Source organism: Simochromis diagramma, unplaced genomic scaffold (genome assembly GCF_900408965.1).
Source record: "Simochromis diagramma unplaced genomic scaffold, fSimDia1.1 OVJJ01000216.1, whole genome shotgun sequence".
NCBI lineage: Eukaryota > Metazoa > Chordata > Actinopteri > Cichliformes > Cichlidae > Simochromis > Simochromis diagramma.
In genome coordinates, this window is record NW_024386883.1 from 825394 (window position 1) to 853356 (window position 27963).

General features: G+C 42.0%; 1 protein-coding gene across 2 annotated transcripts; it reads left to right on the forward strand.

The window, feature by feature from the left end:
- The first annotated feature begins 263 nt into the window (after positions 1 to 263).
- On the forward strand, positions 264 to 27509 carry LOC120734178 (neuronal tyrosine-phosphorylated phosphoinositide-3-kinase adapter 1). 2 transcript variants are annotated; one of them, XM_040032796.1, is made up of 7 exons: positions 264 to 484; positions 11677 to 14427; positions 21289 to 21659; positions 21745 to 23550; positions 23644 to 23886; positions 24352 to 24458; positions 25069 to 27509. In XM_040032796.1, the coding sequence occupies exons 2-7, from the start codon at positions 14240 to 14242 to the stop codon at positions 25510 to 25512; spliced, it is 3159 nt and encodes a 1052-aa protein (XP_039888730.1). In that variant the 5' UTR covers positions 264 to 484; positions 11677 to 14239; the 3' UTR covers positions 25513 to 27509. The 2 variants fall into 2 exon arrangements, with proteins under 2 accessions (XP_039888730.1, XP_039888728.1); XM_040032794.1 differs by having other exon boundaries at positions 14190 to 14427.
- Positions 27510 to 27963: the final 454 nt, after the last annotated feature.

The following is a 27963-nucleotide window of genomic DNA, read 5'->3' on the forward strand; positions in this document are numbered from 1 at the left end:
CGCATTTTTTGTTTTGACGTTTTTTTTTCTTCTTCTTTCTGTTCATCCCCGCATTTGTGAGCGTGTTTCTTTTGCGGATGATTTTGAAAGAAACACAGACACAAGGATGATGTCGGCTGGGGAGCATTTTAACGTCGCATTGAATTGCATATTGGTTTTCAATAAGATCTCGCACCGGCCAGTCTACAGCGATCCTCGGTAGTACAGTGCGCCGTTTATCCCCCTAAAAATGGAAGACCTTTCACGTCAAGAAAAGGCGTCAGTCCGGTGATCGGCGTCTGAATATCTAATTTTTTATTTCCACGTCAATTGACACATCTGGGAAAGGATTCATTTCCCTTCCCTTCTGTTTACCAAGACAGCTGTGTCATCAACAACCGGCGTGGTTTTGTTGTTGTCTGATTTTTTTACGAGTCTGGGCAACTGGTTTAGGCGATCGGCACAGTCTACCTCTGCGCCAGCCGTAGACTCTACAGCTATCAAGGTAGGTATCACACCTTCATTTGTGTTTTGTTTTTGCTGCATAAATCACAAAATCGTTTAGCCCACGTAGACAGCTGTCGTGGTTATGGTGGTTATGGTCTGCCTTATTAGCAAATGAAAACATGGTATATTGCGGAGGGACGTCGGGCATTTTTACGCGTAAATTTCACCAGAGTGCACGGGTGACAGCGAGCCGCCGTGTGTTCACTAGCCAAATTGTTCAACCTTGAAGCCTCGCGGCTCGCGTCATTCAATGCCAGGCCCGTATTTTAGCCCCAAACGTAAAAGATCCGTCCAGATATCGCCACATCGCCACGCAGTAACAACCCACAGCTCGTGTACAGTCGTGACATGCCCGTATAAATATTTCACCAGAAAACAAGCCCGCATCAGCTGACTATTGATGCTGAAGCATGCACGGCGCTGTTAATCAAAATATCTACAGCACAGCGGTGACAGGGGCGGCAGTGTTTGGCGTCTTAATCTGCATGGCCCTGATGGGAAACATCTGCATGTTTACGGATTATACGAGTCCGTAAATGCAGCACGGCTGTGTGTTTTTGTGTGTGCGTTCGTGCGTGCGTGTGTGAACGGGCGGTAATACTCTGATTGTGAGTATAGGGGTGACGTGTGTGTGTATGTGTGCGTTTGTTTGTGCGCATCCAGGTGAGGATGTGTTGGCGCGTCTTGGAGGTGCGGGAGAGAGAGGCAGGCGTCTGGATGGAGGGAGCCACATCACTAGATTTCTTTCTCTTTTCTAAAGGGAAAGCCATCTGGTGATTAATACTCGATCAACTGCCGCAGTGTTCTTCCTTAGATCCTCCATAAGACGATTCAAAAGCGTCGAGAAGTTGTGAATTGAACGCAAAATTAAGGCTAGTCAGCAATGTCTCCCCCCCCTCAACCCATACCCCACCCGCCTTCCGGGCGTGACAGCCTCTAAACAGCCTCTGAACAGCACTCCTGCTGAGAGATTTCTTCGTCACAGTCCACCCTAAAAAGAAGAAGAAAGGCAAGAAACCCCCCAAAAAACCCCAAAAACAACTTGTAATTAGACTGCTTCAAAATATTACAGATAGGAAGCTTGTGTTGGAAGAAAATGGAATATCCATACAGTTTATTGTAGGTATTAACTGCCTGCCACAAAACAAATAAAAGCATTTAAAAAGGACAAAGCAGTCCCAACATGAATTATGAAGGCCTCCCCTTTGAATGTGCAATTAATGTAATCATTTGCCTTTAAAGATGCTGGACCAGCAAGACTGAATACTTCACTGCTTGAAACTGAGACTGACACTATTTACTAGCCAGTCCCAGTTGACCTTGGAGCTTAATAAGACCAAAATCTTCCTATACGTTCATTTAAATCTAGCTTAGGTTAACAGATGCACATAATCAGGGTCTGTTATGTGAGCATCTCTTGTGCAGTTTGGCTTAACCACTCCTAGCTACAGAGTGGATCAGGGTTGGGTGAGAGCAGCTGTGACTTTGGGGTCATTGAGTGCAGGCTATGAGCTACGCATGCTGTGCAGTGTGTTTTGCATGCAGAAGAAAACTGGTGCTCAGACCACCTGTCACTGACTGCCGGGCTCACCTAGTGATCTCAAAATGTGATTGTCCCGAAATGTGATTAAAAACAGGAAGTGGCAGCTCTGCGTTGCGGGCCGCAGTCATTTTATTGTGGTATTAAAAGCAGGAAGTAGTGGGAATTAAATAGAGTGGGTTTCATTTCATGCCCTTCAATCCCAGAGAGGTTTATCCCACTAAATTAATATTTAGAGCTTTTAAAAAATACATGAAATATAGCAAAAGACTTGAAGAAGAAATGAAATTGAGCGGAGGTTATTGTTGTTATTTACTAATGGAAATAATTAAAAAAAAAGAAGTCCCAAGTGTTTTTGATGAGGAAAGAAAGATTCTGACTGCATTTGAGCTTCTCTCCATCAAGAGGATGGAAATGCTCAGCTGCTCTAGCCTGCTGTGTGCATCATGTCTGATTTAAAAACGAATGAGAAATTACTGGATCCAGTGAGGATGAGGGATGGCCTATGCGTGGCCACAGAGGAGAGGGGACTAATAGGAAAGAAACACAGAGAGTGAGGGGACTGATGGATGAGAGACAGACTTGGCAGATGCTGACATTTTAAGCCCATTTCTCTGGTGGAGTAGATACCCGTGTCTACATGAGCACTAATGGGTTTTTTTTTTTAAACTGAAGCACCAAAACAGATTGTTTCCCTAGAGTTTGAATATTAGCATGCTGTTAAAAGTAATACTATAGTGTAATGTGGGCAATGTTAGCATACAGTGCTATTTTTAAGGAAGAACATGAGACATATGGAATCAGAAATGACCACGATTTCCTCTGTTACAGACTGTGATCAATGTGAGTGACTGCAGACAGTTAAAAAAGCGCATTTTGATCAACTCTTCCTCTTTATTTGGTGTATATTTAGTTCACATCTTTTCAGTGGTGAAGTCTGGCCACATTTGTACCTCTGTCGCTCATCTTCACTTCCCCCCGTATATGTTCAACAAATGTAATGCTTGCAAAAGTGATGAAAAACCAAAAGAATACTACAGCTGAACATCTTTTTTTTTTCTCAAACGGCAGCAACATATGATGTTGATCCATGTTTAACTCATTTTTTAAGGTAAGCTAGTGAAATAATGCTACACATTCACGTGTTCCTGCTTCTCAAACAGGTAGATTTTCAGCTTCTGTTTGTAAAATCTAACAGTAAAATTATGGTTTACACACATTTTAAAAAACCTTTTGGTCAAACTAAGATTTTTGCAGTGTTGTATCAGTTTAAATCTGTGTTATTAATTGTTACTGCCCATGCTCCTTTCTAAAATGACAGCATATCCTCTTTGTATTTTTACTGGCACTCCTGTGTCAGTTTATATCTGATGGGAATCTTTAACAAAGGGAGATTCAGATGCTTTGAGGAAAGTTTGTGATATTCTCTTGAGTCTTGTGTTGTGGATATGCTAGAGGAGAGCTGTGGGTTTAAAAGAAAAGTCGTTAAGGCTATATATGCTTATAAATCAGGAATCTTTAAGGACGTATTTCTTTTTTGTCACATTGGAAAAATTCTGGTTTATAAACATATGACCCCGTGATGAGGCTGATATTCTGTTTTTGTGTCACATAACTGACAATACGACAGTTATCAGTTGTTAATGTGGCGTAATTCTGGCCATAATGTCGGGCTGACCTTGCTAAATAATGAGAACTCTAAGAGACCGATTAAAAAAATGTTCACAGCTGAAAGAGCAGAGGATGTCCTGTGATAGGCCCTCATAAGAATGTCTACACATCCCATAGGACACCACAAAAGGACCAGTCTGGGCCTTATTTTTCTGCTAAGGTTTATTCCCCTTGTTTGTCGAAACTCAGACAGGAAGGTTAATGTTTAAACTTGGAAAAAAGTCACAAAGTCAACGCAACATTTTCATTTCCAGGTCCATATTTCTACTCTTAGATCTGGATTCCCTCTAAGCTAGCTTTGTCCTGATTGGCTGCCCCTTTTAAACAGACAGTTCAGAGCAGAAGGGAGTGGGACTTTGGTGCTTACAGCCAGAACCGTGTGCCTTAGATGGGATATCCCCTCTCTCTGACTTCTTGCAGAATAGAAAGTGTGTAGAGCTGTCTCAAGCCCGAGCTTGTGCCTCACCGGGATAACAAACACCGACATATGCTGATCTCATTATTTCAAACTTTGGCCATGTTTATTATGATTTCCCCCGATGTAAAAATATATGTTTATAGAAAAGAAGGAAACAGAAAACAGATCCACTTTAATCTAAAGCTGTATAAAAATTTAATAAAATAAAAATTTACCAGGCTTGCTGGTTCAGTTTTAAACTAGTATATCACCAGTGCCCATCAAACCTTAACACTAAAGCCTTTGCTTGTAGATCAGACTCACTTTTTCATGTAGCTATTTTAAGCAGACACAGTGTATAGGAGTACATATAGGGCTAAAGGTAAAGGTCTCTAGCGGCTTCTTGATTAAAGGGCATGCCATTTACAAACCATGTCCTGGATACAAACCCAGACCTGAACATTGTTCGATGACTGCCCCCCTTTGTCTTCTGCTTTTCCTCCCCTTTCACTCCAAGACTACACAGAAATAAAAGAACCCTAAATTGATTCTCATTAAGCTTCTTCTTCTTCATCTTCATCCCCCACTATAAATTCTTTCTTTTTTTTTCTCAATAGAGAAGACTGAAATACTGGCCACTCTTCTTTTCTGTGTTGCTCTAAATACAGGTTCTGAAAAGCAAAACAAAAACACAGCAAAATATAATAGAATAATAGGCAGACCCTGCACGCACTGAGGGACGAGGTGGGGCTATTATGTTGCGCTACAAATGACTCCTCAGTGCTTTATCTGGGACGTCCCTCTGCGTCCACTTTGTTGGATGCTGTTGCTTTGTGACTCTTCACATTAAAAGCTCATAGACGTCTGTCCCTTGTCTGACCGGAGGATGACTGAATGTATATGGGCAAATTAACCAATGAAAATTTAAATTAAATGCCCCATTTAAATGCTTTCTTTCTGGATTGTGAGTATCTTAGAGCATCCACTTTCACTGCAGTGTGTAGTCAAGAGTAATGATGTGTGGTAATGATTTCCTTGAGGCAACTCATCTTTGTTCATTTCCCCTCTGTTTTCTTCTCATTAAACCTTTCAAAGTCATTTGCATGGTACCATGCAAAATAAATAAAGTTAGAAGCCAGCAGTCACTCCTCTCTTGTTGGCGCCAGGCTCAAGCCACGTTAATCACCAGCCGCCTGTGTGCATCTGTGTCTTTGCAGCATCATAAATAAATGCAAACAAAATGCAGATGTTTTCATCAAAACATAAGTTTACACATTTACACATTTTTATGAGCCATTCAAATCTTTTTTTTTTTTTTAAGTCATTATTATTATTTGGCAAGAAGCTGTTAGCAAAGTCATTTCAGGGTCATTATGTTGGAACAGTAATTGGCAAAATCTGAAATTACAGGAGGGACACAATGCAGCTTTTCTTTTCTTTTTTTTTGTTGAAATTATACATGTTTAGGCATGCATAAATGGACCAAAGTGGTCCATAGTGTTATATTAATGTCCCCGGTCTCATTAATGTTTTACATTTATGCTAAAGACCTTCAAGAGACCTTCATTAATGTTTGCTAAACGATTAGGAGGCAGAAACGTGTTAATCGGGGCAGTTGTGTGATGCAAACAATCAAAAGCGTATCATGTTCCACAAATATTGCTCCTCCGCATGTCGCTGTATTGTGTGAGTGAGTGGGTCTCAAACTGATGGGGAGACATGATGGTCTTAGGAGTGTCTCACAGTGATAATTTATTGTCTGTGACATTGCCAAAGGTCATCGTAAACCAGCAAAAACTGAGAGCACAGCAGTGTTGGAAATTGGCGATCGCACATTCAGAAATGTAAATTCTAATTGTAGTGTAACTTAAATATGCTTTTTAAATGTCAGAGCAATTTTGCCTTGTCCTGTTAAAAAAAGAGAAAAGACTGCAGCTGCTCAGCTACTTGGCAGCAAAAGGAACTCCAGCTAATTGCACACAAAAAAATATGCTGGGGGGTCCCACAAGCAATATGAGTTGTTGGGATTGGGGAAGGGATTCTGAATCATGCAGGTTATTTTATCTTTGCCCCAATCTGGGCCGTTTTCTTTTGAGAAATAATTCATTTTTTTAAAAGTCAGTATTTTAAACCCTGTAACGAGTTTAAACGCTTGAGTATTTTAGTTCAAAATCCAGCTGGCACTTATTTCAGCTCGCCACATTTGCTCGCAGTTTTTTGAGCATTATTGCGCAAGAGAGCAAGACGTACAGCAGGTACATCAAAAGCGGACGCAGAGGATGTTAATCACACTCCTGTTTTTTGGACATGTATCTCACAATCATCTTGTTATAAGTGACTTTTTTTTTTCCATCTGCCTTTTCTGGCCATGTGTCCAACGCGACCACAACGCGAGTACAGCGTATGAAAGCACTGCCTCCATCGGACCCCCTGCAGTGTGTAATCTGCCATCACCTGCCATTTGCCCCAGTTATGGCCTTTTCATTTCATCACTGTCAGTACAGTGAGCAGCAGGAATGACAAGAATAGGAATTGCTCAAGTGAGACCCCCCTGCTGAAAGCCTGCCAATCATACCTGTATGGACGACACACCTGTACCACCTCTCTTTCATTTCAGTTTGCACGGCTTTGAAAAGCTCTCAGACATGCTTGACCTGATTCAACACCTTTAAAAAGTCCCTGTTGCGATTTTATTCACCTTATACAAAGACAGAAAAGAGCTGGCAGTTAAGTGTGTGTGTTTTTCTTTCTTTTCTTTTCTTTTTTCTTTTCTTTTTTTTTTTACCAGCTATTAACATCATGTAAAGTTTGTCATGTCTTAATGTGTTACAAAACCCTCTTGTCGTGAGTTACTGTCCTGCTCTTGAACACTATGGGGTGCATAACATGGTCCCTAAGAGATGTGATTTGTTTGTAATGAGATCGATGAGTGGGAGAGCTGTGTGTGTGTGGGCATGTGTGTGCTTATCCTGTACAGCCTACACTATGACTCGCTTATCGGGGGATGTTGAGCACGAAGAGTAGGCTGATTCAAATGTTGGAAGACCACTTGTGGCCTACCTGGCTTTGCTAATCACACCAACGCTGCCGTTGCTTCATCTGTCAATCAAACGAAGGCCGGTCTGACATGCAGGTTTTTTATTTTTCCAGTATGACTAACTGGGGGAGAGTTCTGATGCTTTCTTGTGTGTGGCGATGTTTTGATTTGATTTTTGAATAGAGGTCACCTCAGTCCTCATGCTTGTTTTTTATTCTTCTGCAGCTATCTCTGGACATTGTTCTCTAGCCAGAGGCAAATTTTTTTTCTTTGTTGTTTTTTTTTTTTGCTTGTTTGAATGCGTTAGCTCTGGGAAGATGTGAGTCAAGCCCATGAACTGCTGTGAGGCAAATCATATGTGTAGCTTTTAGTGATGTTCAGCTGATCCTTTTTTGCTTTGGGCTATTTGAGTTTGCTTAATTGTTGCTGAATAGTTTATAAGGTTTGTCATGTTTGGGGAAGGGACACCCACAGAGCTGCAGATTATTTTGGTTTTGGCTGTTATAAAATACATAAAACATGCAAAGGGATATAATTTACTGAAAAACAGGCCTTTCTACCTAACAGAGAAAGGCAAGATGCTCAAAACTGAGCATCTTGAGTTTTATCTACTTGGATATTTTCACGATAATTTTGTAAACTAGATATCTAAATATATGACTTTAAGCTGAAGAAACTAACAGGAAGACAATATTGCAGGGTAATCCACATCCGAAAATGAGTCAGATCTTGGGTAGAGAAGGATGCTGGCTCAGTGAAGCGTGTGCAGCTGCGGAGTGGAGCTCTTCCCCTCATGCACAAGTGGAAGCATTAAGGAGTTTTTTTTCTTCCCTCTTCCACAGTTCTTACTCTTGTCCCTGCGGCGCTATACCTCACAGTCTGAGTTTCAACAGCCAGATGAAAAGACAAACAAAACAGAGACTACATTTTTCTATATGATGTGAATTCCCTCGTTTTTTTGTTAATGCAATCTTCGAAAGCCAGACTAACTTAAAGGGACCCTGCTCGGTTTTTAAATTGTAGCACATCTAGTGGCGGCACTCGTCAGCGTCCACATGCCGCTGCCGGAGAAAAGTCTGCTCTGAATCTTATCTCTGCGGTATGAGTTGATATTCCCACAACCCTTTATGCATGTGATAGAACAACAAGCTGCAGACTGAAGGAAAATCTGCCCAGTGTTGTGTAAATGCTTGCGAATGTGCAAGCTGTTAAGTGTTCATGTATGCTAAGTGCAGTGGGTCACCTTGGTTACTGCAGATTCCAGCAGAAGATGATGAAGGCAAGGGCGAGCTGAGGTGGGAGCTGGAGATTGGGAGGTCATTGGCTCGCTGCCTCTTTTTGACCAGAAAGACATCGTTTGCAGCGACATTATTTCCATTGTTTTTGCAATTATTTTATTATTGACCAGCTGTGACTGGTCATGTTTTCTATCCACGATCCGTGTGTTGTTTGCTCTAACAATAGAGGATTTATTTCTTGGGCGAATAGGTGCATACATTGAGCATCTCTGAACGTTTGTTGTGGCTCAGGGCTGTATCCTGAGGAATCAGGGAAGCGCTTTTTGTGGGATATTTTTGGTAGCGCTCCATGAAAGATTTAGTGGTCACTCAGTTTGAACAACGCTGAGGAGGAGAACCCAAAGTGTGCGAAGTGCCCGTTCACATACTTTTAAGTGAGTGTACATGTGTCTTCTGTGTGTTTAATGTTTTGAAGCAATGACTTTGTCATTAAGGGTTTTGGAGGGTTTTTTTTTACATCCCAGTTTTTCCTGATAGCTGCTTTGCAGTTCTTTCATGCCCAAAACATGAGAAAGACATCTCAAACGTTTCTCTATCTCTTATGCACCAGCCTTCCATCCTTGTCCTGAAATGATACATCTTCCTCCTCCTCCTCCTCCTCCACCTCCTCCTCCTCCTGTCCATTCTCATCATCCACAGGCATCTCACTGCACAATGCAATATTGTAGAGAATTTAGCACACAACAGCAATGCACGAAGGGAAGCCGAAGGCACGCTTGAACCCCTGTAACCCTCAGATGAAAGTAGTGACTGTGGTTTGAGAGAATTCTTCCCATCACACACACACCGCACACAAACGTAAATTTGTGAGTCACACAATGCACAGGCTCACACATTCACAGGTTTTACTTTAAGTGATTGTTTTGGTTTGAGGAAGGGTTACATTGATTTGTTTTTGTGCACGGGCCCACAAAGCAATAGGTGTCAATTGGAGTGTTTTCTGGCCTGCAGGTTAGCTGGCCAGAGTGTAAAGGGTCTTTGATTTTAAAGGCAGAAATATCTTTAAGTGTTTAAGAGCCGAAGTCAGGTCCTACACAGCGGGCGGTTGACTGAACCTGACATTAAACAAGTTTAACCCCGATTCTGGAGAAACAACACATGCAAAGTATTTCTTGAGCTGATCATGAATCATTTATCAGTGCTCCAAATGGACATCTTCTCCTTCTGATCCCAAAACAGCAGAATTTATGAATGTGACATTGTTCCCGCGTTCAGATGCGTTAAAGGTGGACAGCTTGTCATAAATTATTAAAGGATTTGACTCACCAAATGTTTAGGACAGCATTTCCCACTGCAAGTTCAGTTTCTGTAAACAGAAAGCGTGAGAAAAATCTGGCCATTAATATATTTGCAAGCATGTTTGTACTTGCAAAAAGGCAACTTTTCGACAACTGACCAGTGCTCGTCACTCTGCCACGCACCGTCTCTGCGTCGCGTTAACTTTTTATATTTTTCTGCTGAAATTAACCAAATTTAACAAAATATTTTGAGAGTTCTTTCATGGGAAGATCCAAAAACCTGCTAAAAAACCTTGCTATATTAGACTAGCACAAAGACTGGAAGTGGGAAAACAGCAAGCCTTACTATGCTAAAAAAAAAAATGCCTGCCAGCACCTCTAAACACACTATATAAATAAATGTGATATAGTGTGTTAATTAGTGATCTTCAGGGGAAGTGGCTGGGGAATTTTGTTATCTTTGGACACAGCTCAGGTTTGCTTTTCCCCCCACTTTCTGTCTTTTGAGCTCCGATAACCAAAGTAAACTGGCTTGTGGCTTTACCTTGCAGACATTAGATTTGTATCTGATCTCACTCTCTAAGCATTTTCTAGTGCTCTAAAAATATGTGCAATGATATGATTTGGTGGATTAATTTGTTAAATCCCTTTTCCTCTGCTTTGCAGGGAGTTTATAAAAATTGTTTAAACTTATAATAACCTTTAAATGATCATGTAGTAGTCTCCCCCCCCCCCCCCCCCCATAATAATGTATTTAGTGCCCTAGTGCTATGCGGAAGCTCTCGTATCATGCTGTAATATGTTTACTATAAATGAGTATTTCATTCGATTGTTAAAAAGCATCTCTTCACCAGATGTTACCTTGTTAAGGAAAGTGCTCAACACAAGTCATCATTTACATTTGACATTAAATGAGCCTTGACTCTATCAGATTTAGATTTCCTGCATAATAAGAAACTGAATAGATTTCTGTGCCTGGAGTTAAGTATTTCAGACTGAAGCAAATCATAGACATAAAAACAGCTCATATAAACTACTGATATGGTTTGGGCTGAAAGAAGTAATGAGCTGTTTCACCCAATAATGTGTATCCAGCCAATGTGAAAGTTGGCGTTTAACTGTAAAAACATTTGTGATGGCTATTTGAGAAGAAGGAGGTGGGATTTCACATCCCTCCTACTTTGGTGTTTAATTCTTTACAGTATTTAGTATATCAGCTGGTATGTATATTCTCATCTTAAGTATTTTTTTATTAATCTTTGTCTCATTGAAAAAGAAAATGGTTCAAATCTGGCTTGATAGGATTTAAAATACTAAGCGTTATCATTTGAGTGTATTTGCCTGGATTAATATTAGCCCCTGTGTAGCTCAGTACAGATACTACTAAGATACATACTGTGCTATTTAAGAAACATGTGATATTTATTGATCCTGAGAGAGTCGGGTACAAATGAAGCTGCAGTGAAGTTTAACCCCGGGATCATCCTGTATGATGAGGCTGACGTCCTGCTTTGTGAATATTCAGCGGCTAAGGAAGAGATGCTGACAGTGTTGCTAGGAGACCACACACAGCGACTAGTGTGAGAGGCTTGATTTCACCTCCCTCCCCCATTCTTGTAGTCTGGCTGCCTTTCACTGTTTTTTTTTCTATCCTCTCTCCCTTGCACTTGCCTCCATTTGCACATTCCCTCTGCTCCCATGCTCCCTGTCCCTGTCTCTATCTTCCCCTCCGTCAGTCTGTCTGGGCAGTACGTTTCCCGCCTAATCATATTCGTCTTCTTCCCCGTGTTGCTATATCAGTGATTCTCTATTTTGTTGGCTTCCCCCATTTTTCACCGTGCCCCCTCCTCTCTCTCTCTCCATTTCCCGCTGCCTCTGTCTCTCCTCCTCTCCTAGCTGTGTGTGTTTCAGGCTGCTCATTCTTCCACTGAACGTTTTGCTCCATCCTCATGCACTGCTTCCTCACCGCCTCTCTCTTCTTCTCCTCCTCTCCTCTGTTTGTTTCTCAGGCTGTGCTGTCCAGCTCAGGTGCTGAGATACCATACAGATGTGGGCTGGAATGGCTTTGGTATTCAGGAGAAACCAAACAAAGTGAAGGATATGTATAGCGCACTGTTTCCTAAATATCTGATAAAGTGAACCAAAAATATGGTGTTGAGAAAATCCTGATCCCCCCCCCCCCCCCCTGATTTCCTTACCTATTGTCACAGATTGATTATTGAATTATTTGCTACAACGTGTTAGCAACATGTTAACTATCCAGCCTCTGCAAACGCAAACATACATGTTTTGTAGAAATTTTTCACTTTTATCGAGGCCACGCCAGTGTGATGATGTGTCTGTCCACTCTGTAGTCCTGCTGTCTCACTCACAGCGAGGTAAAACAACACTGCTGGACCGCTTGCTGAGGTGGAGACTGGAGGGCAGAGGGCTGCAGCACAAAGCCTTCCAGTGCTGTGAATCCAGTAGCAGCTATAGAAGGAAAGGTTTTCGACATGAGATACCACAAAATGTACACCCAGAGTGAATCCCCTGACTGCATAATGTTTCACTCATAACTTTTGTTATGCTCATAAATCACACTGTAAATGTTTTACACTGTCATATTTTACATAGGTGATTATGATGTGCCTCGATAAATTCCCGTTTCTCTATAGTAGTCATATTGGCGGAGCTTTTTCAGTTACTGCTATACACATACACACACAGAGGGTGTTTGAAGGGTGTTATGGGGGCCTTGAATATGTGTGTGTGTGTGTGAGTATGTGTGTGTGATGTTTGCTTATGTGCATGAATGAGTAGTTTGCAGCGTTGCATGCAGATTGAGTTACGTGAATCATGGCTCCATCTGCCTCCTGGTTTTAATGAGGAATTCAAGCGACTCCTGACCCTACAGATGCTCCTGAAACAACTTCCTAAACGCTCTCAGTTTATTTGGGTTAGAAAGTGACTCTGGGGATTAATAACAGGCACCCTATATGAGCGTATTGCATGCTTGTAAAAACAATATTTTGCAGCCTGGTCTGATGACACAAACCTGCCTGTAGATATATAAGATGCTGGACTCTCGGTTCTTTTAGCTTGGCTAATTGTACACCAACCCACAGGGTGTAATGTGACAATTGCGGGGCTGCCTACTCAGCTGCCAGATCCTAGAAACCAAAATCAAAGCTCCATTTAACAAAAGCCCAACCTACAGTCACAGCTCCCTAACCTAATTAACATTGAGTCAGCAAACACGGCAGCAGCAGCGGTCGAGGTTGTGGTCAGAGCTGTGGGGTACAAGAATAGCAGTAGCCACGCTGACACACTGGATGACACACTGGGCTGTGACAAAAGAATCACACACAGGTACACAGATCAACATGCCACCTAGCCCAGGTGACAGCGCCTGCTGCTCTCACTGTGTGCTTTTTCTCTTTATAGTAAGACATAGCTGAGCTACTGCACTGGCAGTGAAAATGGTGTGCAGACGATGGTAAACTGCTTAAGTTATCGAAAATATCTACAGAATTAGGAAAACAACAGCACAGCTGGAAAGTGTCAATATATACTTTTTGATGTATTTTCATGCTGTGTGAAGCATCATAGGACCTTAATTGTAAATCGGGTCTCATTAAACTGGATTCGCATGTGTTCCACCACATTTGATTCATATTGCTTGTTTCCCCCCGTTTTCTGCTTTGTGAGAATATCTGATAATGCGGACCATTAAAATTACTCACCAGCTACACTGCAAACAAGCTTAGCTTAATAATGCATGTCATGTAAAGTGGCTGATTCAATTTAGTTCCCCAGCAAAGCTGTTTAACTCATGCTGATGCCAGGGGCACAGACGATACCACTTGAGTGTCCACCATCAAAACACATTCAATTTCTATTTATGGTGGAAAAACACTAGCATCGTGCATCAGCTGACATCTGCTCTTTTCTTAGCCAATTGCGCTGCACACTCACGTTCTCCAACATGAAAACACTGTTGGACTCCCAGATATCTGCCCCACAACAAGCCTGACTTCACATGGAGGGAGCGTGAGTAGGAAGCTGTGCATGCACTACATATGACAAACCGCATTACTTTCTGGCTAGTAGACAGGCTTAGATAGGCCATCCCAGGGCCTGCAGCCAAAGATGCTCTGCAGCTGATTTACCATGCTTACTCAAATATTCATAACTGGATAATGAAAGTATAAATAGTTTTCATGTGATACACTAGAGGCAGGGGTAAACAAAGCTGCAACCTCCATCATCATCATCATCATGCATCACCGTGTCTTCGCTATGACGGCTGCCAGGTAGAGTAATGGGAAGGATTGTTCACTATGACACAGTGAGCGTGATAAGCAATGACTCCCTTACAACTTTTGCCAGTAATTTGGAGTTGATTATTTATGTTGCCGCATGAACAAAGTAATCACTGTCAATCTTGTCATCTGCATGCAGGCTGGAAAGTTATTAAACTTGGGTTTTTTTTGGGTTTTTTTTAAATGATTAATGGGCTCCTGTTTTCTCTTGTCTAAAGGAGGGCTGCCTGTGACATACATCGCCATCCCCTGAGTCCTCTTCTATACCATGAGCTCTGGCTCTGCCCAGGATGTGGCAGTCGAGCATTTCCTGCGTGACATAGAGAGGCGAAGCAAGCGGCTACACTGCGCTGTGATAGGCTGCGAGGAGGAGCGATCCCACAGCGACATGAACCTGCTGTATCGTAAGAGCCGGTTGGACTGGAGGCAGAGAGACCAAGAGGGAAGTAAAAAGAGGTGAGTGGATTACAATAGGGTTCAGTTCAGTGGAAATATAAGCCTCTTATCCAGTGTGAACGAGTTTAATTTTCAAAATCTTAATTCCAGCCACTGTTCGTGAAGTCAGAAGGGTTCACCTGGAAGTGAATCTCATAGATTTGCATAGCGGCAGGTCATGATGAAGTTAATACGGTCTTTAGATGAGATAAATTAGTAGAGCTGAATTGCACAAGGCAAAAACGGGCCAAAAGTAATTATTGCGTAATTTCTGAATGCATACACTACAGTGTTATAGTACATGGATACGAAATCAAATGGTTTTTGGCAGTAACATGTTACATAAATCTGGGCCATTCACTCTTTCACTGTTTTTTTAAGAAGCAAGTGTGAGGATTTATAGGTTGACTAATGTACATTTCACGCACACGCCCCCTTCAAATTCTGCAGGCCTGCAGCTTTTCAGAAGCAAAAGAGTAAACAAGGAATAAAGAAAAAAGATTTTAGAAAAAATTAATAAATTTAAATGAGTGATTTTTCTTAAGTACATAATTCTGCACATGGACGTCATGTTAAAGATGGACACATTCACCGTGATGTCACCAATTAAATCTGAAGCCCCAGGTAGATCATTTTGGCTAATCTGACAGAGAAACCAGTAATGCTGGTTACTGACTGGGACTTTTGCTTTTTTTCTCTTTTTTTTCACACTGAATTAAAAAAACGAGTTACAAAATTGACAGATAGAATAGAGTAGGCTATGTTTTCTTTGAATGTTTGATTTAAAATATGGTTTTAAATCAACTATTGAGACCACAAATTCACAAGCAAAGTGCTGAAAGCGTCGCAAAATAGTGTTGCTTCCCATAGACTTTAACCCAGTCACAGTTCCTTTTGTAAACAGAGCACTGAACGCCTGCTGACTATAAGAAAGAATACAAGTTTAACTCTTTATCCTGCTAGGAATAACCCTTAAAGCTCTTTTCTGAACGGAGAGGATTCTGTCATATTTCAGGCCTGCTTACAGAACAAAATGAATCAGACATTAGTGAGGGCATCAAATGTTGTCTTTATGGCGGGTAAGCGTTAAGGCACTTTTGTATTGGTTTCATGATTGAGACGTGCAGGATAGGTAGATCTTTTATTTTCAGACTATGAGGTTACTGAATACTTCTTCTGCAGCTGCTTGATTTCACTGTAGCATTGAGGACTTGCTGCTAAACACTGTGCAGTGTGTGTTCAAGGCTATAACTTGTGCACCAGTAGAACACAGTTAGCTGCTGATGCATCACCTCCAGACTCTTTCTTTTTTTTTTAAACAATCTTCCAGCAGAAAAGCAATCATAGTAAATCACAGCACAGAAGTGCGATGTCAACGATATTTAAACTGAAGTCCCACACAATTCTGTGATTTTTCAGCCCAGTATAATTTGTTTATTTTTGCAGGAGTATCAGAATTAAGATCAGATTTGTATTTAGATACAAGAAGAAAGAAGAGAATCAAACCCCCAAACAAGCAAATTAATTCAAGCACTCTTCAAAAGGGTCAAAACAGACCTAACGTCATCACACTCACATGACAGCATTGTGCTGAAAAGCCTGTGAGTGAGTGATCTTGTGTATCTGAGCATGTGGTTTGGGGGCAGAAGGAAGGATGTGCTGTTCAAATGTGAGTCACCTATAACTAACTGAATTCAGCATGGGGTTCGGGCTATTTGTGCTCGAGAGGAGAAGGAGAGCATCAAAGACAACAATTCAAGTTTGTTTAGATGTGCCATCCATTGCTTTATGACTCACGGCGGTAATTGGAGGCCCTCGTGTTGGCAGCAGAGATCAACGCCATGGCAGCATCAAGCCAGTGAAGGTGTAGGGCAGCAAGTAGGACAACGGGACACGATGAGTGATGAAAGCAGAGCCGAGTGGGGCCAGAGGAGCAGAGGTGGAAGCGGGACATGACCGGTGATAATTACGAACAGGACGGGGTCAGGGATAAAACTGCACAGGGACAAAAGGGGTGAAAACCGAACGGACTTAAGGGAGGACAGCAACTGCAGACCTGGCTGGAGAGTGAAGGAGACGGAAAGAGTGGAGGGATAAAGGAAGCTGTGCACTGACAGACAGTTTAACATCCCGAGGCTCCCAGTAGAGAAATCACACGAAGCGCAGGCGGCTGTGGAGATGCAAATGGTAAATAGGTGAATTTTAATATGAGTTTTAAAAATAGAGACAGTTCCTTATGGCACAAGGCATGAACAATTCCCAGTCGTGACAACTGTAAATAGTTTTAATAAATTCTTGTGCTGATTTGGAAGTGTTAGTGGTCTGGTAGAGGGAAAGCCTGGCAACTCATAGGACGAGAGGTGGGGTACACTGAACAGGTCGACAGTTGTCGGTTAAAGATATTTAAAGGTTGCTCTGAATAGACAACTCATTCATTTCTCTCAAAAAAAACCCCCACTTTGTTGTGTCTGTCAGCACGGCCTCATGATAGTAGAAAAACTTAAAAAACATAAAAGAAGAGGTGACTGGCTACAGTGACACGCACAGACAGAGACAGCTGTTGTCATCTTGTGGAAAATTCAAAGACATTATTCACTATGTGGTTATTTAATGTCACGGAAGGAAGGCATGTTTTATCCTTTAGTTGCTTTAGGGGCATTTAAAACTCTCACATGCTAGTAAACAGCCCTGTAATAATATCATTAAGAGAATCAATACACAACGACTGCCTTTGATTGCTTTGGTTAAACCACAAGGCACTTTCACTTTTTGTATCATTTTCTTCTGGTGACAGAAGAAGAATCGGATCACTTTGAAACCACGCTGGTGACAACCCATAACTTAAGGCAATCAATTAAAGTGTCGCATACTGTGTCAGATATGTCACTGAGGTCCAACAGAATGAGGACAGACACACGCTTAGAGTTCAGCATTAACCCCTGACTTTAACGACAGACGACTTGACTGCTCTGATTTGCCTTCGAATCAGATTTGATGTTCTCAAAAATAACATTCTTTCAGGTCTGATTTAGGTGTTTAAACATAACCCGCTCTTAAACCTTGCCTCCAAGTGAAAAGGTGAATTAGAAACAGGACTATATGCTGCTACAGGGGTAGGATGATATGAACTGGATTTCTCCAGCGAACGCTTTATCGCCACAGTTATCGAAGCTTTTGGGAATATCTTGCATTCTGAGAAGGAGATGGAGGTAGTATTCAAGAGTCTGTTCTACCAAAGGTGTGGTTCAAAGGGCGAAGCAGATGACATCACCTTCTTCTTCTTTCTAGTGCTTGCTGGGATCAAGACATTAAATTTATCTGCTGGCAATCATACCATTAAGAAAAAGCAAGACAGAGGATGTTATTACAGCATAAAGATTGCTTATGGAAATTGTTTTGACCAATATTTCTGTTAGTCTTGTATTCATGATAAAAAAAAAAATCCCATTTGCACAGGAATCATATTGTGCCTTTAATTAACAAGAGCTCATTGTCCTGAAATGGCAAGCTTCATCTTATTCTCCAGTACAGATTTTCATTTAGTGAGGTTTAGAAGTGATGAAAGGCAGATTTTGTAACCTTTAGACAGAGCCGGGCTAAGAGTTTCTCCCTCTTTATAGTAAGATAAGCTAACCAGCTGCTGGCTGTAGCTTCATTTCTAAAATGCAGATATGAAGGTGGTATCGATCTCATTTAGCCCCCGCAGATTATGAGCTTAATGCGAAGCAGCAAGAAAGGTAAAGCAAATATAGAAGTGGGAGTCCTGATACTTTGTGAACCGCTGAGTCTGGTCTCATTTTGAAACTGTTGGAAGCTCCTTCCTTTAGATGGAAATAAGAAAAAACACACAGACTTCAGTCAAAAAGAGCAGCTCAGCCTCTGTTCTGGGCTTAATTTGGCCCTGTTGTATCTGTGTCGATTGTGAAGAGTCACTAGCATGTCTCCGCAGGCATTCAAGGAGATAAAGATACATGTACAATGCACTCTGTTCCTCTAACACACTTATATAAACACACACTGCCTCACACATGAAGAAGGAAAACAGAACCCTCTCTTTTCTCTACGAGCAGCCTCATTGCATTTTCTGCTGCTTGAAATGTTGAATGCAAATCGAAAGCCCCATTTGTCTCCTGTGCTTCACAGGGATTGCAACTGAACTAAAAGAAAGCGCTGCAAGGCCCATAGTTATATGTCACAATTAACTACTAGGCTGAATAATTTACAGTACTGTGCAAAAGTCTCAAGTGCACCCCCCTCCCACACACACAGTTCTTTATGTTTTGCTTCCAAGGAGCCAGAATTTCTTGTCATTTTGTTATTTCTTTAAGTGGTCTTGACCAATAGTTCTCCCGACTTTCTCACAGTCTTCCAAAGTTGTTTTTTGGACATTTTCTCCCTCTGTTTTTCTGTCCATTCCTTGTACCTGACCATTTTCAGAGGGATGTTTCCATTTGTCTTTTTTAAGGTCTGTGTTAAGTCCTTTAACATGGACCTGCGGATCATTCAAGTATAAAAAGCTACTTAACCTAAGACATAAACCAAAGCTTTGTCTGCACATGACATACAACTGTGGAATGAACCTATTTTAAATTGGGTCTTTAGGCACTTTGTTACTACCAGCCTGTTGCAGAAACACATAGCTTGTTCCCATTTCTTTAGCTGAATGTGTGAAAAATGTCAAATATAACACAGTTAGGCTTAAAATAGCATTTTTTGCACCACAAGATGTTTCCCGAAGAGTTAATCACTGAAAGCCTGGCGCATCTTGGCATGGTGTGGTAAAAAACATGGTATGTTTTTGAGGAAACTAGACAAGTGGATGACAAAAGAAGAGTGGCAGACCTGAAAATCCTCTATGGCACTCAGTATTTGAAAGTCATGTCTCTAAAAAATAGAACAAATCCAGCAAAGACCTGACACAGCACCTGAGAGATACAGTACATCTGGCCCTTCAGTGGATCCATCTACTGTTCACTGAAACTGTTCACTGAAACAATCTGGAGTGGTCTCCGTGGAATGGTGGCTGTCAAGAAGCAATTTTTAAGGAAAGTAAACAAGAAACAAGGAGAAAAGGCTGAGATATTGGACACACTGACTGAAATTGTGTGTCAAGTGACTGAAATATTGCATATTGGATATTTTTATTTTTTTATTAATCCTTTATTTATCCAGGTAAAAATCTCATTGAGATTAAAAATCTCATTTTCAACAGAGACCTGGCATCATGGCAACAAAAGTCACATACCACATAGGTATATAACATTTAAAACAAATACAATATCCCATACAAACATGTGTAAAATATACAATAACAGATCAAATTAAGAGTACATGCATTCATATTTAGTCATTTTTGGTTCATATTATTTTTAATATGTACAGAGTTGGTCAGGAGAGTCTACAGTCATTTGTAAAACATAGTGGAAGCACTGTCTTGGTTTGGAGCTGCCAGTGGTGCTGGAGATGCAGTCAAAAGATCCATGTTGTTGCAGATTGAGATTCACCATACAATGCGTTCTGGAAAGCATCTGATTACGAGGAGCTTCATTTTTCGGTATGAGAGTAATAATAAATTGCCAGTGCAATAAAAGCACATCTGAAAGAAAAAAACACACAGTGGCACACAATCAGTCTTGGATTATCCTTCACAGAGCTGGACCTCTACACTATTGAAGCAGTGTGGGAACAATTGGTGGGATCAAAACAAAGGGCAGCCAACATCCAAAAAGAGCTTTGAATGTCCTACGAGAAGCCTGGAGAACTATTTTCGTAGACTACTTGAAGAAATGTCAAGAAAGCGTTTGCCTATTTACATTTTACATAGCAAAATATGGAGGAATGAGAGGTGCAACATCTGGTGATCTCAGACATTTAGACCAAATATGAATATAACCTTCTAAATATGCTCCTTGTTTTTTTTTGTGTGTGTTTTTTCTTCTGTGACATTAGACACACAAAATTCTATCACACGTGTGAATGTTTTTTCCTAGTGTCAGTGCTGTGGTTTTGCTCATGATGTTATTGACTAAAGCAAATAAATTTACTTCGATCTCAGTTGGCCAAAGACTTATCTCGTGTTTCTCAGAAGAAGAAGATGACTGAGACAGCTTTGCTTTTTACAATGTAACTAGTGTTTTGTGTGAAGATGTGCTCTTCAGGCTCAATCACAGACTGCTGAAAAATACTTGAATCCTGTTGTGCTAACTGTATAAGAGACATATTGTGTGTGTGTGTTTGTTTTTTTTTACATGCCCTGCAAATATGTAAGTTACCCCAAAGAAAAAAATACTATTCCAGCTACTGCCCACTTTAGTGAAATGCTGCTGTATTCTGTCAGATTTTGTTTTCTTTGTCAGTTTCATTTTTTTTGCTGCAGTAGCTTGTGTCATTGATGATTTCAAAGAGCAAGTATCAAACACCAGAAAATCACAACTGTTCCCATGGTAACAGATGAAATGCTTCTAGTGATCCTGAGAGCAGAAAACAGATGTAGGTTGAATATATAAACATATTAAAAAAAAGAGAGAGATGAGTGAAAAAAAAATTAAGGGAATTCCAGTAGCAGAGTGCACACGAGTACCTTGCTTATGACAAGGCAATTGGTTTCTAATTGAATGTGTCTGAAGGGTAAGCACACATTGAGGAATACAGATGTGAATGCAGAAAGGTAAAGGAGCCTCCAGGGTGTTTTTCTCAGCAGCAGACGCCCTGCAGGCATTTCTTTATTGCAAAGACGATGTCTGTAGACCAAAGAGAGAGTGAGGAAAAGGGGAGGTCAGTATAAGGAGTATTACATGACTGTTTTACACCTCTCTATGATTTCTTCATGCTACAGTATTTTTCCTCCATTAACACTTTCTTGACCCGGTTCCTTGATTCCAGCTCCACGCAAAATGACCCCTCAGCTACTGTTGGCAAAGTCAGAGACCTGGCTTCTTTCCGACGGCACTTCCGAATGGGTTTCATGACCATGCCTGCCTCCCAGGACCTGTCCCCTCACTCCTGTGCCTCTGCCATGGCGCCGCGCTCGCAGTCCTGCCACGCTGTCGGAGCCGGAGATACAAGTCTAGAGAATGGAGATTACTCAGACACCCAATCTCAACACGGCGGCCGCTGCCCTCCAGCCAAACCCAAACGCCACCCCAGTACTCGCCTGAGCTCCTCCTCTGCTGACAGCAGAGGACCTCCTCCTGAGACACCACCTCCGCCTCCACCCACTCACTCCCAGGCAAAACACTCAGAGAAAAAGAATGGTAGGAAATGTGTTTTCAGGTGCATATTTTACAGAGAAAATTATGTGTTCTTTTGAAATTGCTTTCTTTTTTTTGTTCCCTGCAGCCATGAAGAAGTCTGACTCTGGAGAGATTGGAACAAAGAAGGTGCCTCCTTTAAAGCCCAAGAGAAGTCCCAGCACCCAGCTTTCCTTTGACCCTCTTCCTTCACGTGTGCCTCCTTCTGCCACATCAATGCCCTTTCAGGCATCAGACTCTCAGATTCAGACAGGAGATGGGGATGATGAGCCAGTCTATATAGAAATGGTGGGCCAAGTGTTCACCAGAGACAGTCAGACGGCCACACCCCACCCTGTAACCCCTGTGGCCACAACACCGGACTCTGACTCAGACCAGAGTGAGGCAATCTATGAGGAGATGAAATACCCAATGCAGGAGGACAGGGAGTCCCACAGACACCTCCCTCCCAAACACGAGAAACTGAAAACCTCTAAACACTTTCATGTGACACCTTCTTCTGCCAGCAGCTCCTCTTCGCTGCCACGCCCATCTTCTTCTTCCCCTTCCTATTCCAAACCTAAAGCTACTGTATCAATCTCCCATTCATCTCCTCTGCCTGCCTCTGCATCCTCCACCCCAGTGCCCCAGGTCCTCTCTGCCAGCCCCCACACGCCACGAGCTCCTACACCCTATCTGCTGCAAGGGAATAAATCGGAGCAAGAATCAAACACAAAGATCCCGGCGCCTTTCCCCAATCTACTACAGCACCGGCCCCCGCTGCTCGCCTTCCCTCAGCCTGCAGCAGCCTCCAGTGGGGTCGGGGTGCAGAACAAGTCATCTGCTTCCACTAAAATGGGAACTCAGACATCAAGCGCAACAACACAAGCGAGCACCTCTTCCTCAGCCTCTTCTAATATTCCTGTATCCCTGTCGGGCTCCAAGGAATCATCAGGAGGCAGCGCAGCGCAGCAGGACAAGCACAGCAGAGACGCCCAGTTAGGCCCAGCTCCTGGACTGAGAGCCAGGAGTCATTCCACGCCCCTGCCTCCTTCCTCTAAATCCACCTCCCCCTTTTCCCATCACCATCATCACCCTCACCATCGCCCCTCACACTACCATCACTATCGGAAGCCAGAAAGAGGAGATTCTCCTGCGCCGACCAAGAGCAGCTCCCAGGCTTCTAACCAGGCCACAGTCCAGACACAAACCTCAAGTACAGGCAAGGAGGGCAAGTCAGTTAGCTTCCTCCTGAAGTCTGACAAAGGTGAGAAGGATAAGGACAGGGAAAAGGACAGAGACAGGGACCGAGACAGAGAAAGGGATAGGGGTAGAGGAGACAGGGACAAGGAAAGAGAGAGAGACAAGGACAGAGATAGAGACAGGGATAGAGATAAGGATAAGGAAAAGGACAGGGAAAGAGACAGAGACAGAGACAGAGAAAGGGATCGTGATAGGGATGGAGGTCCACACTCTTTACAGTTGGACATCACTACCAGCACGAGCAGCCAAACGCCTCAAAGCAGCACCAGCTCAACCCCCACGCCATTATCCTCATCCCAGCGTCCTCACTCTCGCCCACACCTCCGTTCTCACACGCCTCACGGCCTTCCAGCGTACAAGCCGCCCTCCTCGGACAGCCCCTTGCTATGGACCTACCCCTCCGGTGGCTTCAGGAGGCCCCCGGCTTATGAGAGCTTGAGAGGCAGCTCTCAGACACCATCTCTGCAGCAGCCCTCGAGTCTTACTGGTATTGGTGAAGGTGCGTTCAAGAGCAATGGAGGGTCTGCATCCCTTCAGTCTAAAGTTGGCTTCATGCCTTGGGACAGCAGTGCCAGTTTATCCGCCGATGACGGGTCTTACTGGCCTATGCAGAGGAAATTGTCCTTCAGTCACGGCAGCAGAGAGACAGAGAGTAAGTCAGAGGTTGCTTTTTTATTACAAAGTGCAAATGCCATTAAAAATAAGGTTCTATTAATCCTGTATTCTTTTCCTTTCCCTCTTTCAGAGGATGAAGGCCGGGCATGGAACGGTAGTGCTGATGCCCTGTTAAGGACGGACAAGGAAGAGCTTGGAATAGGGTCTCGGGGAGGCCATTCAGGCATCCCAGTCCACTTCAGTGGGTCCACAAGCAGGGCTCTTGGACACAGTGAGTCACTGGCCGGTGTTGACAGCAGCCTAGGATTCAGAGCTCTGCCCAGGGTAGGGCTGCCTCTTCCCTGCCAGACCTTTCCTGCCTGTCGCAACGGAGGTAGGGAGGCACCCTGGGTTGTTTTGTTTTTTAAAAAAAAGCTTATATTTGAATTGAATTTAGTTATAAGGTCTAAACATTTAATATATTGTAATTTATATAATAGGTAAGCCCCTTATTAAAAGGATATTAACAATTGTGACCTGTCACATTTCTGGATTCGACTGCATCCTTTCTATGAAATTTTGCGGTAACTTTGTCTTGGAATGTGCGAACAAATAATCCTGTTTTTATCTTATTTTGGTACCATTCGAAAAGACAATAATTGCTGAATCAGGAATAAACACCAAAATAATTAATTTTTGGTAAGTAGACAGTAACTGTTTAGTACCTTAAATAATGAGCAATGAGTTTGTGTCGCAGATCAAAAGTCTAGCCACATAACATAGCTCTGTGTGCTGAAATGAAGTTCTATCCATCTGCTCCCATTACCAGGCACACAATGTAATGTTTGTTTCCTTACAGAAGTGGGGCGGCTGGGTCGCTCCTCCTCTGCTGCTGGAGTGAGACAGGTGGGTGGAGGAGACGTTCAGAGACAGAGCAGTCTACCAGCACGAGAAGCCCTGAATCAGGTGAATGCACTGTATTATATTCACCAAGCCTTAAAACTACAGTTTCTTTTACCGTCATCCCAGGTAGATTTGAGAGTGAACATTAATATTGTTCTCATTATTACTTCCCCTACTGCTAGAGACACAGCTCCTGCAGATCTATTTTTAGCTGGTAGATATGCCCACTGAGCAGAATAAGGTTCTGGCCTGCCTCAAAAAAAAAAAAGAGAAAGGTATATGACGTAGGTTAGTACTCAATCAGTAAATCAGAGGCCTTTGCGGGTTAGAGAACATGCTGTACTCTGTTTTGAGAGGTGAACTGCAGTCTTCTAGCAGCACATTTCACCCGGTTTCTGGCTCCATAGCAAGTGCTGACGCAGTTTGAGTGTGCTGCAGAGACTGTCTGCATGTGTCTGGTTGACCCTCCCTCAAACTGTAATAGATGCAGCAGGACTGCATCCTGGTGGCTGTCTGCAGGAACTGCAGTTCTTTTTTTTCCTACATGTGTGAGGACCAGCTGTTACTGGTAACACCACTGCAGTAATCATGTAGGTTTATAAATGAAAATATTATCATATGATAAATGACTAGATGAAAGCACTAACTTGACTTTTAACCCTTTTGCGTTCAGCTGCATAGTTTGGCCCAGCCTCAAGTACCCTGCAGTCCCAGCAGTCCCAGTGGTCCCGGTGTGTCACGGCAGCAGCAGCAGCAGCTTCAGCTACACCAGCAGCAGCTGCAGTTAAAGCAGCAGCTTCAGCAGCTTCAGCAACAGCACCACCTGCAGCTGCAGTTCCAACAGCTCGCCCAGTTGGCACAGGGACAACCTGTTGTCAGTGGGGTCACCACCCCATCCACATCGCAGACCCAGAGAGACGGCAAGTTGCTGGAAGTCATCGAGCGTAAGCGCTGCCTGTGCAAAGAAATCAAGGCACACAGGCGTCCTGACAAAAGCTTGTGCAAGCAGGACAGCATGCCCATCCTCCCTAGCTGGAGACGGACACCTGAACCTCGTAAAACTGGCACACCTCCCTGCCAGAGGCCACAGGCCGTTGTGTGGGACACGGCTATCTGACGTGGAAGTCAGGCCAGCGAGTACAGCACTAGAAGAGATGAGCTGAAGATGGCAGAATTATGAATGAGAGTAAAAATGGATATAGAAACTAGAAAATTATTTAAATGGCTTTGGTGATGTAATTACCACCAGGGAATGGGAGACTATGGACCAAGAAGAAAACCCTTGATAGCATTTTTATTGTGTGATAAACTGATCTGTGAACAGTAACTGATGAAGGGTACTGGAGACTCTGAACCCATCTGGGGAAAAAAACAAACAAAAAAAATGCTGATCAAGAGGTGAAGAATAAGAAGTATTACAATCAAACTACATGAATTTCTTACAAATTGGATTTGTATCTGCTCTGTATTATGTAGTACACTATGTAAATGTGTTCTAATTGCCAATGTTTTTTGCCACAAAACACCAGTATTATTGCTACAAAAGGAAGACGCCAACTAACTAATAATTAGCGGGTTGTTTTCTGAAGTCGGTGTTGCCAAATTTCTTCCTGACTACTTGATACATAAATTGTGTATTTTCGCCAACAAGCAGGTGTCCAACACGCTTAAAAACTACTCTGTGGATGAGAAAAGGCAAGACTCATAGATAAGTTGCTGAAGTGTTTCTTGAAATTGTGAATGTATATGAGATGTCTTGGTATCAATAGATTGTCATTGTGGATGCAAATAATCATCACCGAGGAGTAAAAGCTACCTACTGTATCTGTTTGCATATTTGTAATGTAAATCTATTTACTTTCTCAACGTTTCTGCAATTTTATAGCAATATCCTCCCGACGCTGGAGCAACATAATTAAAACTTGTGTCAACTAGCCTACAATACATATCTAAGACTTGAAGAAGTCATATTTACTGTGTCATTCTCTGCATGTCACGATAGACATACAGTATTGTAAAAAAACAACAACAAAAACAAACAAAAAAATCCCAACTAAAATAAAAAAATTAGTGTAGAGATGATCATGGCAAACTTTTACATACAGCAAATCTTCACTATGATAACGTGTGGTTGTATAAAAAGCTGAATATGTTGTTTGGGGGGAGTGGGGGGGGGGTCCTCATTAGGAAAAAATTAATAAATAAATAGGTGACAGATGGCACATGCTGTGCAGTCCAGCCAAATATAGATACAGATCAATGGTACAAAAAAAATTTCATCGCTCATGCTTATCCACAGTTGCACATTAGTGATTGTTCCACCACACCGAAAAACAGGCACTCAACACCCATCAACACAGACTGTGCAATATGGTGCAACTGATAAGACTGTGAGTATTGATCACCTCAAACAGAATGCTGGAACAATCTGCACAAAACATTGTATACGCTTAGGACAAGTTAAACCCTAATGTACTGTAAATAGATATGTACAACTCTATTGAAAATGTAGCAATTATTTCCATTTTCATACTTGTAATCAATACATATTATGTAGCATATATTGTATAAACATAACTTTGTTCACTTGTTTTTTCTAAAAGAATTAAGTACTTTATCTGCTGCAGCCAGTCCATGCATTACTTATAGTTCTACTAATAAACAGTAAGCCCTCTAAAGAAAGGCACAGCCCAACAGTTGTTTATTTCAATTTATGCAAGACTCCCTTTAAGCTGTGTTATTGATTTATTTATGCCCTTTTTCTACATCCATTTTTATTTGTGTACAGATTTCAACAGCCCGTTGTCTTGACATTTTTGAATACTTGCTGCTATCTTGAACTACTGGTGTTGTTCACTCAACTATACAGTGTTACCATGAGAAACATTATTAATATAGTGCTTATTGTGAGATATTTGTTTTGGGTTTATTTTTATTTATTATTTTGGTTTTCTTTCTTTCTTTTGTTTTTCCTTTCTGAAAGCCACGTGAAATGAAGTTCGTACCTTAAAGAGTGAGCCCGTCTGTAATAGTATTAAGGCGCTTGAATGTCTCTTGGTTGTTGTCGTTTTTAATGATAGTAAGCACCAAACTGTACAGTACAGTACACCCAGTGAAAAGAAGACCTATCTAAGTGTTTGAGAGTCACTACTTGGCCTTTTTTGTTTTTAGCTCCACCTGCTCGCGTTTGAGGATCAGAGTCCATTTTCAAGCAAACACAGGCCAGGTTGAAGGAAATGGGCAAGTGCAATGCATGCAGAGATTCCTTACACTGAAATGCTCCAATGATTCTTACTATTGTGCCCAATTTTGATTGCCGATACCAAGTAATCACCTTACTATGATTCCTTTTCACGGACTGATATGGAACCCTCGGTATCATTTCCAGAATAGTTTACAGAAGCTGTTGGTTTTGTGTGTCTTCTAAAAACAGTGGCCATTATATGAGTGCCATACTATATTGATATGGTAAGATACGGTGTACCTTGGAAATCACTGTAGTGCTATATTTGCATTGATATTGTCATTGAAAATAAATTTTATATAATGAACTTTACACAACAAACAC

Bases quoted from the DNA above. Each gene is read 5' to 3' on its own strand.
- LOC120734178 (XM_040032796.1), top strand. From the start codon at position 14,240: ATGAGCTCTGGCTCTGCCCAGGATGTGGCAGTCGAGCATTTCCTGCGT. The intron at 14,428-21,288 runs GTGAGTGGATTA...CCTTGATTCCAG, and splicing joins CAAGAGGGAAGTAAAAAGAG to CTCCACGCAAAATGACCCCT. The intron at 24,459-25,068 runs GTGAATGCACTG...TTTTGCGTTCAG, and splicing joins CACGAGAAGCCCTGAATCAG to CTGCATAGTTTGGCCCAGCC.